Raw genomic sequence first — 12461 nt, 5'->3', positions numbered from 1 at the left:
AGGCCCCAGGCACACAGGTATCTACTGTGAGGTCAGACCAGGCAGGTAAGCTGCTCTGAGCAAGGTCTTCCCAGTGTTGGCTACCTAGAAAGAACCAGCCATGGGGTCAACTGCTGCCTTCTAGAATGTGCCGGCGTGGTGAGAAGGATCCCAGGGGGCCTGGCCGTTGGTATCTCACCAGCCTGGTTTGTGCTGCCTGGCAAGGGCAGCTTGTGAACCTGGCCTTGAAGGAGATAGCAATCACCAGGGAGAAGGGTTGGGGCTGGGGTGGGAGTGAGGGTGGGGAGCTGGGCAGGCAGGTCCTGCACAGAGGCAGCTGGAGAGTAAAGAGGCTCCTGGGGGACTGGAGCCCATCTCTACCAGGAGAAACCTCCTTGGCTAGTCCCAGCCTTAGCGGGCCATGAGGTGTTGGGGTACACAGCAGGAAGCCTAGAGGAACTCTCTGACTGAGGCTCTTCTATTCTGCTGTTCCCCTCAGGGTTGGTGGGCCCCTCAGGAGCCAGGCTGCACGGGGAGGGACCAAGCCATGGTGGGGACAGATGTTTCCATTTTAGGGCTTGGGTCGTCATAAATTGTTTGTTCCCATCAAGTCCTGTTTCCTATTAAGCTGACTCTGGGAGATGGAGAAGCATCCGTGAGGTGAGCTGGGTAGCTCCTGTGTGCATGTTCGTGTGTATGTGTGTGTGTGTGATGCAGCTTGTGTGTATGTGTACAGTGTGCAGGTCTCATATATGTGTATATATATATGTAGCATGAAGCTTATGTGCACATGTACAGTGTGTATATATACATGTATAAATGTGTAGCATACAACTTCTGTGCATGTATACAGCATATATATATACATGTATCTGTAGCATGCAGTTTGTGTGCATGTATACCATATGTATATATACATGTATATATGTAGCATGCAGTTTGTGTGCATGTGTTCAGTATGCATATATACATGTATATATGTGTAGCATGTAACTTGTGTGCATGTATAGAATATTTACATATATACATGTATATATGTAACATGCAGCTTGCATGTATGTGTACAGTATACGGCTCATGTATGTGTGTGTGTGTGTGTGTGTGTGTGTGTGTGTGTAGCATGAAGCCTGTGTGCATGTACGCAGTGTGCATAACCTGGAGGAGAACGAGCTGGGAAGGGCTGTGGCCACAGTGGGCTCCTCTCCTGCCCTTCTGCAGACTAGACATACGTACTCTGCCCTGGGATCTGTCCTTTGCGCTGAGCTGTAGGTCCTAAGCATCCCCGAACAGTCCTCCCAGCAGGCCCGGCCTCTGCTTCTACCACTGCATGCTTGCTGCCCACTCTGCCTGCCTTCCCTCTCTCCTGCCATAAAAGCTTCATCAACAGACCTGGTACCCACTCTCCTCCAGGGACATGGGATGACGACCTGCTTGCTGTGCTGATGGATCCCACTCTGGGCCAGGGATGGCAAAGGAGCAGGCCTGGGGATGGAAAGGTGAGGAGGGCTCTGGAAAAGATCCCACGCTCAGCTGTGCTCTGGGTGAGATCAGACCTTGACGCAACTGGAGGAACTGCAGCAGCCTTCTTGTGACTGAGGGGAATGAGCAGAGCCGTCGTAGGAACAGAACTACCGATAGCTAGACAGAGCAGCCGCATCAGCCTTCCTGGGGTTTCTTTTTTTCTTTTTCTTTTTTTTCGTAGCTGGGGACCGAACCCAGGACCTTGTGCTTGCTAGGCAAGCGCTCTACCACTGAGCTAAATTCCCAACCCCCTTCCTGGGGTTTCTTTTTTTTTTTTTTTTTTCTTTTTTTCGGAGCTGGGGACCGAACCCAGGGCCTTGTGGTTGCCTTCCTGGGGTTTCTTATCACAACAGAAAATGCTGGCTGTAAGCCACTAGGTGCTTCCCGCCTCTAGAAACTGGGAACTGCTGGTCACATCCAATAAACACTTTTTCAGGATTCCTTCAGGGAGAAACCAGAATCCCTGTTCTCAGAGAACTTACATGCTCTACATTGCCAGTGTCATCTCACTTACAATTCAAATGACCTAAGGCCCCAGAAGCCCAGAGCTCATGAGGCCCCATGTAGTGGGCTTTCCTCTCAGGAGGCACTAGGAAGCCCAAGGTTTTACTGACCTGCAACCCGATTCACACAGACCCGGTTCTCCTCGAGCAGCGCCACCTGGCTGAGGTGGGAAACAGCACTCGAGCAGCAGATAGGGCTTCGTGGCAAAGTAGGCCCTTGGTTCCTCAGTGACTGCTCTCCAGTCATGGATGCTGAGTGCAGGGGACAGATCACAGGGCACCTCCTCTTTCTGTCCATCATCCACACCGACCCAGAAAGGAAGAGTTTCCTGCTCAGGTAGACATGCTTACTGAGACACTACCAGCTTAGCGAATGCAGGTGGGAGGGGGTTCATCCACTGTGGGGGACAATTGGTGGCTCTCATTATGCAGTGGCAAAGAATTCAGTCAAATGACTGCCTCTTATTTAGGAAGGAAGGCCGGCGAGCACACACTACTCAGGTACAACAGGTTGGGCCTTGGGTTCATCTTTTTGGGGGGCAGGCACATGGGGGTGTCTGGAAGCTGGGAGCAGATGGAGAGGTACTTAAGTTCCTAGAGGTGGGGAGCACCCCATCGTGCTCTGCAGCCTCTGTTTCCCTCTTGGACCAGTCATGGAACCCTAGAACCCCAGAGCTGCACAGTTATGGTTTTAACAGACTTGCCAGACACAGGTGTCTGTTAGGCCAGTGTGACTGAAAGTGGCTGGCAAGGCCTCAGCGAGGTGGGTAGAGAGATAGCTTGATGGTAGGGAGCACCGGCTGTTCTTCTGGAGGACGTGAGTTCAATTCCCAGCATCCACGTGGGTGCTCACAACTGTGTGCAACTAAGTCCCTGGCTGGCCTGGAATTCACTGTGTAGACCAGGCTAGCCTCAAGGGCAGAGATTCCCGTAACTCTGCTCTTAAACATTGGGGTTAAATATATTCCCCATTATACCCAGTCTGAGACACTGTTACACACACAGAAAGAGAGACACACCTCTCTCTCTCTCTCTCTCTCTCTCTCTCTCTCTCTCTCTCTCTCACACACACACACACACACACACACACACACACACACCCCAAACTCTAAAAACAAACCAACCGACAACATCAACAGAAATGTAAACAAAATAGAAATGGATTGGTCGTCAGTGTTGGAACCGTCCTACCACTATGTCTACCCACTGCAGCTACTGTCACAAGTGGGACATCTGAATACTGTCCTGTTTGAGTCAATGAAGGGGACTCATTTCAAACTTTCAAAGGGTTGAGCTTCGTAATGATTCAAAGCCAGGTTGCTCCCTTTTCGGAATGTACCCAGGAGGCTCTCTAGCTTGCACCATGCTGGGCCAGAACCCTGTTTCTATGCCTTTATTGTAAGCGTTGATACCCAGAGGCTGAGACCAGAAACCAGAGCCATCTGCCCAGATACTGGCCTGGAATTCAGAGGTTCCAGGCTTCAGGGATCAACATACTTTTGTACCATAAAAAACTTAGCACCCCCAAAAGATCTGCTCATGTAGATTATACCTATCAGTACATTTATTTATAAATTAAACTGGCATAATGTTTAACTCATTAGATTATAACTGCAAGGAACCCATTGGTGTGATGGTGAAATCATTCCACAAAGAATGATTTTAAGACAAACGAAGGCGTTCATGGGAAGGAAGGTGCATCGCTTTGCCTTTGCAAATCTCTCATGTCCCGGCTGGTTTACTAGAAGACGTCTGGATTTTCTAGTCAGTTTTTTTTTTTTTTTTGGTCTGGTCTGTTTCTGTATCTCCATGCAGCTTCTGGAAAATGTCACCAAAGCCTCTAAAGAATGAAAGTGAATCAGCCTAACATCTGATAATGGAGACAAAGGAGCAGACTCCAGGTCCTGGGTGGGCGGGCATTCGGAAAACAGCCAGATGCAGCAGACTACACTGGGACACTTAAAACTTATAAATAGTTTACTTCTGGAACTTTCTGTGACTGTTCCCAGGCAGAGGTAACTGGCGGCTGCCGGACCACTGGTTGTCATCTATTTATGTGTTCTTGTGGTTGCCTTGAGCGGCAGATTCTACTGTCCGCACTGGTGAACCTATCTCTCTGCACCCATGTGAGCTCTTCTGGGGCATCTATGGAGTACGGGAAGTGCCCGGTCTCTGAATAGCTTCGACTGTAGTCAACAGTGCTGACTGTACAGGAATTCCTTCTTGCTCCATGTTTGAACCAATGTGCGATGTTTTGGGTACCTAAACATTTTAAAATAAGGAGTTTGTTCATTTTGTTCAAATCTAAACACAGCTCTCCTGATGCAGGTGTGACCTATAAACAGCACACATATGTAACACGTGTAACACGTACACGATTGTGTTTCATGCCTACACCCATCACTGTGATCAAGACCATCTGTCTCCTTTGGAGTGTATGAGAGCACTGGGGTTTAAGTGTGGCCTCTAAAATATGCTGAAATCTATCCGATTTTCTTTTTTGAGATGAGGTCTCACTATGAACCCCAGGTTGGCTTTGAACTTGCATCCCTCCTGCTTTCTGACACCCAGTTGCCAGCTCTCCTTGCATCACATCCTTCCTACTTTGATGGATCTTGTTATGGGATTCACCAAGCCTTGTCCTTTCAAACAACGTTCCACTTTGGTCCCATATCTTTTCTTTTGTGTCCTGTATCAGTAGTGTCAGCCTTTTTCCTTTTCCTTTCCTTTCCCTTCCTTCCCCCCCCCCCCCCCCCAAGAATGGGTCTCACTATGCAGTTTGGGTGTCCTAGCACTTATTTCCTATGAAGACCAGGCTGGCCTTGAACTCACAGTGAGAGAGGCAGCTGCGATGTTTAACCTTTCTTCTTCTCTAATACGCATTTAGCAACACACATTTCCAAATACAGTTTTAGCTGCACCCCACCTGATTTTCTTCATTTGTTTTTTGCTTTGTTGTTTTTAATTTAAATTTGGGGAGGCAGGGTCTCATGTAAGGTGGCTTCAGATCTGCTGTTTACCTGAGGGTGGCTTTGAACTTCTGCTCCTCTGATCTTAACTTCCTGAATACTAGAATTACAGGCTCTTGTCCCCACAACTGTTTTTTTTTTTTTTTTTTTTTCGGAGCTGGGGACTGAACCCAGGGCCTTGCGCTTCCTAGGCAAGCGCTCTACCACTGAGCTAAATCCCCAACCCCCACAACTGGTTTTATATGGTGGTAGTGACCGCCTCTCATGAGCTCTAGGCTAGTGATCACTATCTCCTGTCCTCTATTAACAGTCATTCATCTATCTATCTATCTATCATCTATCTCTCTATCTATTGAAGGCTTCTTTTGTGTACAAATGTTCTGCCTGCATGTATTTGCACCACATGTGTGCTTGGTGCTAGTAGAGGTCAGAAGAGGACATTGACTCCCTTAGAACTGGAGTTACAGATAGTGTTAAGGAAAAAAAATTATCTTTACTGAGTGGCTGCATGTATGTAAGTGCCCTTCGTGTAGCTCAGAAGACTGAGGGCATTGGGTGCTCTGGAACTGGAGTAATGACAACCGTGAACCACATCATGTGAGTGCTGGGAATTGAACCCGGGTCCCTTGGAAGAGCAGCCAGTTCTTTTAACCATGGATCTATTTCTCCAGCCCCCCTTCTGTTGGTTGTACAGTTTTTATTATCACTCCATTCAAAATGTTTCCAGTTTCTTTTGTGGCTTTACCTGTCTCATCCCTCCCAAGTTGCTTTACAGGTTCGTTCCTGAGCGATGCCTGATCTGTTCTTAAACACATCTAATGAATTATTCTCAAAATTCTACAATATCCAACTTTTTCTACCTGCAATGTTCTGCTCAGACGCTTGGCAATACATCTTGGTTTTAACAATGGTTTTTTAAAAATTTATGGTGTGTGTGTGTGTGAGGGGGGGGGGGAGAGACGTGTGTGTGTGTGTGTGTGTGTGTGTGAGAGAGAGAGAGAGAGAGAGAGAGAGAGAGAGAGAGAGAGAGACGGGTGTGTGTGTGTGGTGCTGGGAACGTGAACCCTCTGCAGGAGCAGTAACCACCCATAACCACCCAGCCATCTCTCAGGCCAAGTGATTCTGCGTTTCGGACTCAGTGATCACAGCTGTGACCTGTGACTGATATACTTGGATCTCTTCTGGATGTTTGGCTTTTAATCCCAGTGAATCATTTGGTCTGGTCTCTGGAGACTGAGTTCCTTCTGGTTGTATCGTGCGGGAAGAACTTGAAGTCTAGGGTTGTGTTTGTTTCTTTCATAGGCTTGGTAGCAGGGGATATTGGTGACCTGCGTTCTTCCGCCCTCATGCAGCCTCAGACATTTAGCAACCCAGCTAATCCAGGAGGTTTAGTCTAGAGATGGCATTGGAAGAGTCGGTAAACCAAGCCATGTGTCCAGTAACTTAAAAATCTTACCAAATAGTTACAGAAGCTCCCGGAGGCATCTTAGGGCTACCAGGATAGTGACATCCCAAGTGCCCAGGGACTTCACACTCTGTTTCCTTTTTAAAAGATTATACTTTGTGAGTTCTCTCTTCACGTATGTATATGTGACACGTGTGTTCAGAAGAGGGTATTGGATCTCCACGTACTAGAATTACAGAGGTTTGTGAACCATCATGTAGGTGATGGGGACTGAACCTGGGTCAGTAACACCAGTCTTCACAGCGAGCCATTTCTCCAGCCTCAGTCCCTGTATTACACATGGCCAGTGTCGGGTATCCCAAGGAGAATGAACTCAGTAGACTGTGATGGGCTGCTTACTAGCTCTTGTATCTGAGTTCTTACACGGTGATGTAACACCAGGTCAGGTGCTGGGAGATGAACTTCTGGGGAACCTTCCTTCCTTGCTTTGGGGGAGGGGGTCTTTTTATTTATTTATTTATTTTTTTGCTATTTTGAGGCAGGGTCATTCCGTGTGGCCCTGGTTCCTGGCTTTCCTGGAACTCTCTGTGTGGTGTGCAGTGCCACCACCACACAATGATGGTTCTCCTGTGCCCCGGCTCTGAGCTGAGTCAGTATCTCACTGTGTAGCCCTGTCCCAGTCTTGAACTAACAGAGGCTCATTTGCCTTTGTCTCCTGGGATTAAGGATGTACACAACCATCCTGCTGCAACAACTGTTTACCTCAGGAATAATCAGATGCTTATTTCTGTCCTATGGAAACACAGAGGTCAATTCTTACCATTTCATGAACACAGGATAATTTTGTGTTCTCTCTCTCTCTCTCTCTCTCTCTCTCTCTCTGACTGTTTTCTGTATATATATCATGAGCATGTCTGGCACCCACAGAAGTCAGAAGAGGATGTTGGGTCCTGCAACTCAGTAGCAGATGGTTGTAGGTGCCGGGAACTGAACCCTGATTCTCTGCAGGAGCAGTAATACTTTTAATGGCTGAGACATTTACTCAGTCCCTGACACCTTTTAAACATTTGACAGTTCTGAACAAATTGATATTTAAATTCAAGCACAATCCAGCTTATTGCTCAAGTCTCTTGCCTGTGATCAACCTGTCCTTTGGCAGGGGTTAGAAAGAGATCCAATGACTGCAGAACTGAGGCAGGCCATGACACAGCTGGGAACCTCGGTCTAGTGGAGCACCGGGTGGGTGGTGAGCTCTTAGGCCACCGAGCCCTTGAGCTAGAAGAGGGGGTCAGTAGGAGGCAAGTACCTGGGGGTGGGGGGCACAGGGCACTTGGAGCCAAGAGGCTGGGGCAGAGTCTTTGTAGGTAGTGTGCCCCCATCACAGCGATGGGCTGTGGGGATTGTGATTCCTGTTACAGAAACTATTAGTCTGTAGCTGATGCCACACGTCCCTGCTTAGTCCCTAGACTACCAAAGAAGTAGACGTCTCACATGATACACTTTTTGTTTTGTTTTGTCTTGCCTACAGGAAAGAGAAGCAAATTAGAATGCACTGAAAACAAACAAAAGCTGTCAATCATTTCCCTAGGTAGGAGACACCATTATCATTGCCTGAAAGGCTGACTAGGCCACTCCACCTCGAGATGCCTTGCTCTTTTTTTTGTTCTTTTTTTTTTTTTTTTTTCCGGAGCTGGGGACCGAACCCAGGGCCTTGCGCTTCCTAGGCAAGCACTCTACCACTGAGCTAAATCCCCAACCCCGAGATGCCTTGCTCTTAAGGTGGGACTGAGAAGTCAGCGCCAGGGGGAAAGCCCTGTACTGGTGATCACAAGGGAGTTGTAGCATGAGAGTCCCAGCCATCCCTGGGGAAGTGGTATCTGGAGGCAGCAGGTGGATGGGGGCCCTGGCTCCTGTACCTACCCACCCAGAGAAGGGCCCCAATTTCATCTACTCCAGAAGGATCAGGGAGCTGCCCCACCCCCTGAGAACCGGGGAAAGAGGCTCAGTCTGGCTCACTCGGGGGGCGGGGGGGGGAGCCACCCATGGGATATGCACGAGGTGCAAACTGTGATGACTCTGCCCTCAGCCGGGGGAATGGGGACAGATGGAAGGGCCTAAGAGACCAAGGGGGTGAACAGAGATGGATACACTGCAACTTGGAACACACAGTGTGGAACCTCGGACCCTGCAGCTCTGCTCAGCACAGCCTTGGGGGTGTGGGACCAAATTCATGGCCCCAAAACATTTTTCAAAGTCGGAAGCGAGGAGAAAAACATATTTTTCATCTCCCATGGAATACTGTCTTAATAGTTGACTTGGTTGAAGGAAAAAGATTGCTTTTCAAATTAAGCTTTCCCTAATGAGTAATATGGAGTGAATAAACTTAATTTGGCTTGATGCCGACAGAATTCCTGTTACAGCTCAGAGATCAACCCTTCAAAAAAGAATTATTTAACCTCTTTGGGGAAGGTCTGTGTCATGTTGGCATAGAGTGTTTGTGGAATTTTGTGCTGCCGAGAGGTTTGCAAACATGTATATACATGCACGCACATACATGCACATGCATACATACATGCACACAGACACATAAGAGAAGTTGCACAAGTGACTAAAACAAACATTTTCAATATTTGAGAAATAAAAAAAAAAAGAAAAGATGTGTAGGCTGGGTGTGGTGGCTCAAACCTGTAATCCCTGCACTCAGAGGAGGTTGGGACAGAAGGACTGCTGTGAGTTCTAGGCCAGCCTAGGCTCCTTAGTGAGTTTCAGTTCAGCAAGGGCTACACCGTGAGAACATGCCTCAAGAACAAAAGCAGGGCCACGGAGCTGGCTCAGTGGTTACGGCACCTGCTGCTCTTACAGAGGACCTGGGCTCCATTCTAGCACCTACAGGACAGCTTACAACTGCCTGTAACTCCAGTTCCTGTCTGACACCCTCTTCTGACTTCTGTGGGCACTCCACATGCATGTGGTATGAGTGTGTACACACACACACACACACACACACACACACACACACACACACGAAAAACCTCATACACACAGAAAAATAAAGATAAATCTAAAAACAGTAATAATTTTTAAAAAGGGGGGAATGGTTTTCTCCTGTTGACGTGTTTGTTATGTGCCTAAGGCCAGTATCTTGGGGCAGCTCTAGATTTTGGGCTTAGAAGTTTAAATGTAAGTCGCATGTTGAACAGCATGTTTTCCGTTTATTTCTGTGCTCGCCCTTGCAGTACATCAAAGCTCAGTGAACTACCGCTAACTGAGAAGTCTCCCGACAGTCACAGTGTGTGAGAGAAGCAGGCTGTGTGACCCTCTGTGGCAGAAGACACACCGGGCGGGCAGTCTGTCTGCTCTGCTCCTGGACGTGAAGTAACTAGCAGCTGGGCTGGGGTAGGCATGGCCGTGTCCTGCTTCAGTCTGAGTCCATGGCAAACAGTTGGATGTCCTGTGGGTTCCAGTACAGGCCGACTGCCGAGTTGTAGACCAGAGACCAGACGTATGGGATGAAGAACTCCTCAGGCTGCTCTTCCTCCACGTATTTGAATTTCAGTTCTGGAAATTTCTGCAATGAGAACAAGATGACTTTATGTAGGAGCAAAAGCAGTGGTGTGTGTACAGCAAGTCCCTTCCCTCAGTGCTCACAGGCTAGGAATACAGGCCTTTCACAAATTTCGACTGTCAAATGGCTTTTGGGTTGGGAGAATATAACTCTCCTGCTGTGTTGGCCAGGTTTATGTCAGTCTGACATAAGCTAAAGTCATCTGAGAGGAGGGAATCCCAACTGAAAAACTGTCTCCATAAGACCAGGCTATGGCAAGCCTGTAGACCATTTTCCTAATCAGTGATTGACTGGGGAGGGTCCTGCCCATGGGTGGGGCCATCCCTGGGCTAGAGGTCTTGGGTTTTATAAGAAAGCAGGCTGGGCAAGCCACGGGGAGCCAGTCAGTAAGCAGCACCCCTCCATGACTTCTGCATCAACTCCTGCTTCCAGGTTCCTGCTCTGTCTTTTGAGTTCCTGTCCTCAACTGTTGTACGAAGTGCGAGTGAAACAAACCCTGTCCTCCCCAGGTTGCTTTGGTCATGGTGTCTCATTGTAGCAACAGTGACCTGACTAAGATGATGGCTGGCTTGCTGAGGAGGGACCTGAAGGAGGCGGGATGAAAAGAGACAGGTCTCTGCTGAGTGGCAGACACGCTGTACCCTCTTTCCTGCTCAGGGCCAAAGCCCGGCTCCTCTTGAGAGATTCTGTCTTGAGCAGTGGGTTATTTTGGAGGTGAGACTCTTCCCTCAAACATTCTTAACCTTCTTCAGGTTGTATAAAGTTCTCTGAGACATACAGACTTTGGGTGTGGGCAGGTACTTGTGTGAGTGGCTGTGTTACTCCAGCAGTGTGATAAATTGCTAACGATTAAGTGGTATTTATTTATTTATTGAAAATCCTGAACCATGAACTAAAGAGGGAAGTTTGCCATCACTAGAAAGTATCTGGCTCTCTGTCTGGCCTCAGCTTCATCCTACTGGAGACTGAAAGGCTGAAGTCCTTTTTAGGGCTGTGGGAGGCTCAGGGCTGGCTCTGTATATCCCCTCGGGCCTTGGCACATTCTCCATGGCTGTGAGCAGGCAGGTAGTGGCCTGAGGTAGCACTTACATTGTACCACAGCATCAGGACTCAGCTTCTAGCTCTAATGTTATCCCTGACCTCCTAATCTACCTCGGACAGAGGCAACTTCTCGCTGCAGCCCGAGGAGCAGCTGGGGTCTACTAAAAGCCTTTAGCCTTTTCCCCCAGCCAAGGAGGTTCCATGTGGTAATCTCTGTTACAGGCAGCGCTGGGAGAGCAAGGACAAGCCAGGGTGGTAGGATATAGGTGGAAGGCTGAAGCAGAAGCCTGAGAGAGGTGGTAACAAGGCACCTGCTTGCACCCATAGCCACATGTGTGCCCTGTGCTCAGGCTCAGAGGCTGGTGCCTGCTGTAGCTGCATCCCAGAGTACTAGAGGTGTTCAAAGCTCACTGTGTTAGTGAGCTAATCTCCATGCACTGAGCACTAAGCTTGCCCTAGTCTCACAGACAGATAGGAGAGCTCTACCGTCTCCCTGAATGTTATCACAGAGCACATTTGTTTACTCTGGTGTCTGCTGCTTGGTGCCAGGAGGCCTGTGTGGGCTGAGGCCTGGAGTGTAGCAGTTCCTGTTGGCACAGGAAGTACACATTCATGGGAGGATAGACAAACAGCAGTGGGGACAACAATGAACATTTCACCCAAGGAGTGGGAAGGGGGAGATGCTACAGGGCCTGCCGTGGTGGCATGTCCAGATGGAGAGGAAGCATACCCTTAGTGGACAGCGAGTGTGAGTCCCAAGGCAAGGGACTATGTTGATGGGTCTACAAGGCAGCAGGGAGTGTCGGCACTAGTAAGCAGTGTCCAAAGATACAGACTGTGGGTTAACTAAGGTCTTGGGAGTCTTGGAGGATCTGAAGAAGAGTCAGCATAGAGAGAATGCCCTTATCAGTACCCTCCATCCCAGTGTGGGAGACAAGTTTGTGGTTTCCAGTGAGGTGCAAACTTTGGTCTGAAATTAAATGGCGTTCACTGGGAGATTCCACGATTCAGGAAAGGAAGGTTTGGGTACACAAGGTGCACGTAGACACATACACACATGTATACACACACACACACACACAATTCCTACAACGTGTGTGTGCGTGTGTGTGTGTGTGTGTGTGCGCACTCGCGCACGCGTGTGTGTGCGAATGTGTATGAGTCAGAATAATGCAGACTGAAAACACCCATGTGCCAGATCCCCAGGGTTTCAGAATGATCAAAGAGGGACAGAGTCAAACAGAGTTAAATTCTTTTGTGGCTGGGGAAGTTCTGAGTTACATTTTGAAAATTCAGAATGTTCTTAAAGAGGAAGTTCCCTGGCCTTCGAAGTCACTAGCACACACCACAGGCAGTCGTTCTCAGGCTGTGCTACAGTAAAGACAGCTCTCACTGTTTGGCCCCAGAGTGTCTGTCATGTGAGTGTGGACAAGGACCAACCATCGCAGAGGCATCTGTAGCAGTAGGGCACAGCCAGA

General features: G+C 48.6%; 1 protein-coding gene across 13 annotated transcripts in view; it reads right to left on the bottom strand.

Moving 5' to 3' along the window:
* Positions 1 to 9569: 9569 nt before the first annotated feature.
* Dym (dymeclin) overlaps positions 9570 to 12461 on the bottom strand; it is a 297388-nt gene continuing 294496 nt past the window's right edge. For all 13 annotated transcript variants that reach the window (XM_087592291.1, XM_087592295.1, XM_087592293.1 and 10 more), the window contains 1 exon segment: positions 9570 to 9945. In XM_087592291.1, coding sequence (XP_087448417.1) covers positions 9796 to 9945 — 150 coding nt within the window. In that variant the 3' untranslated portion in view covers positions 9570 to 9795.

The sequence above is a fragment of the Rattus norvegicus genome, chromosome 18 (genome assembly GCF_021556685.1).
Source record: "Rattus norvegicus strain SHRSP/BbbUtx chromosome 18, alternate assembly SHRSP_T2T, whole genome shotgun sequence".
NCBI lineage: Eukaryota > Metazoa > Chordata > Mammalia > Rodentia > Muridae > Rattus > Rattus norvegicus.
This window is presented reverse-complemented; position numbering and strand designations above follow the sequence as displayed.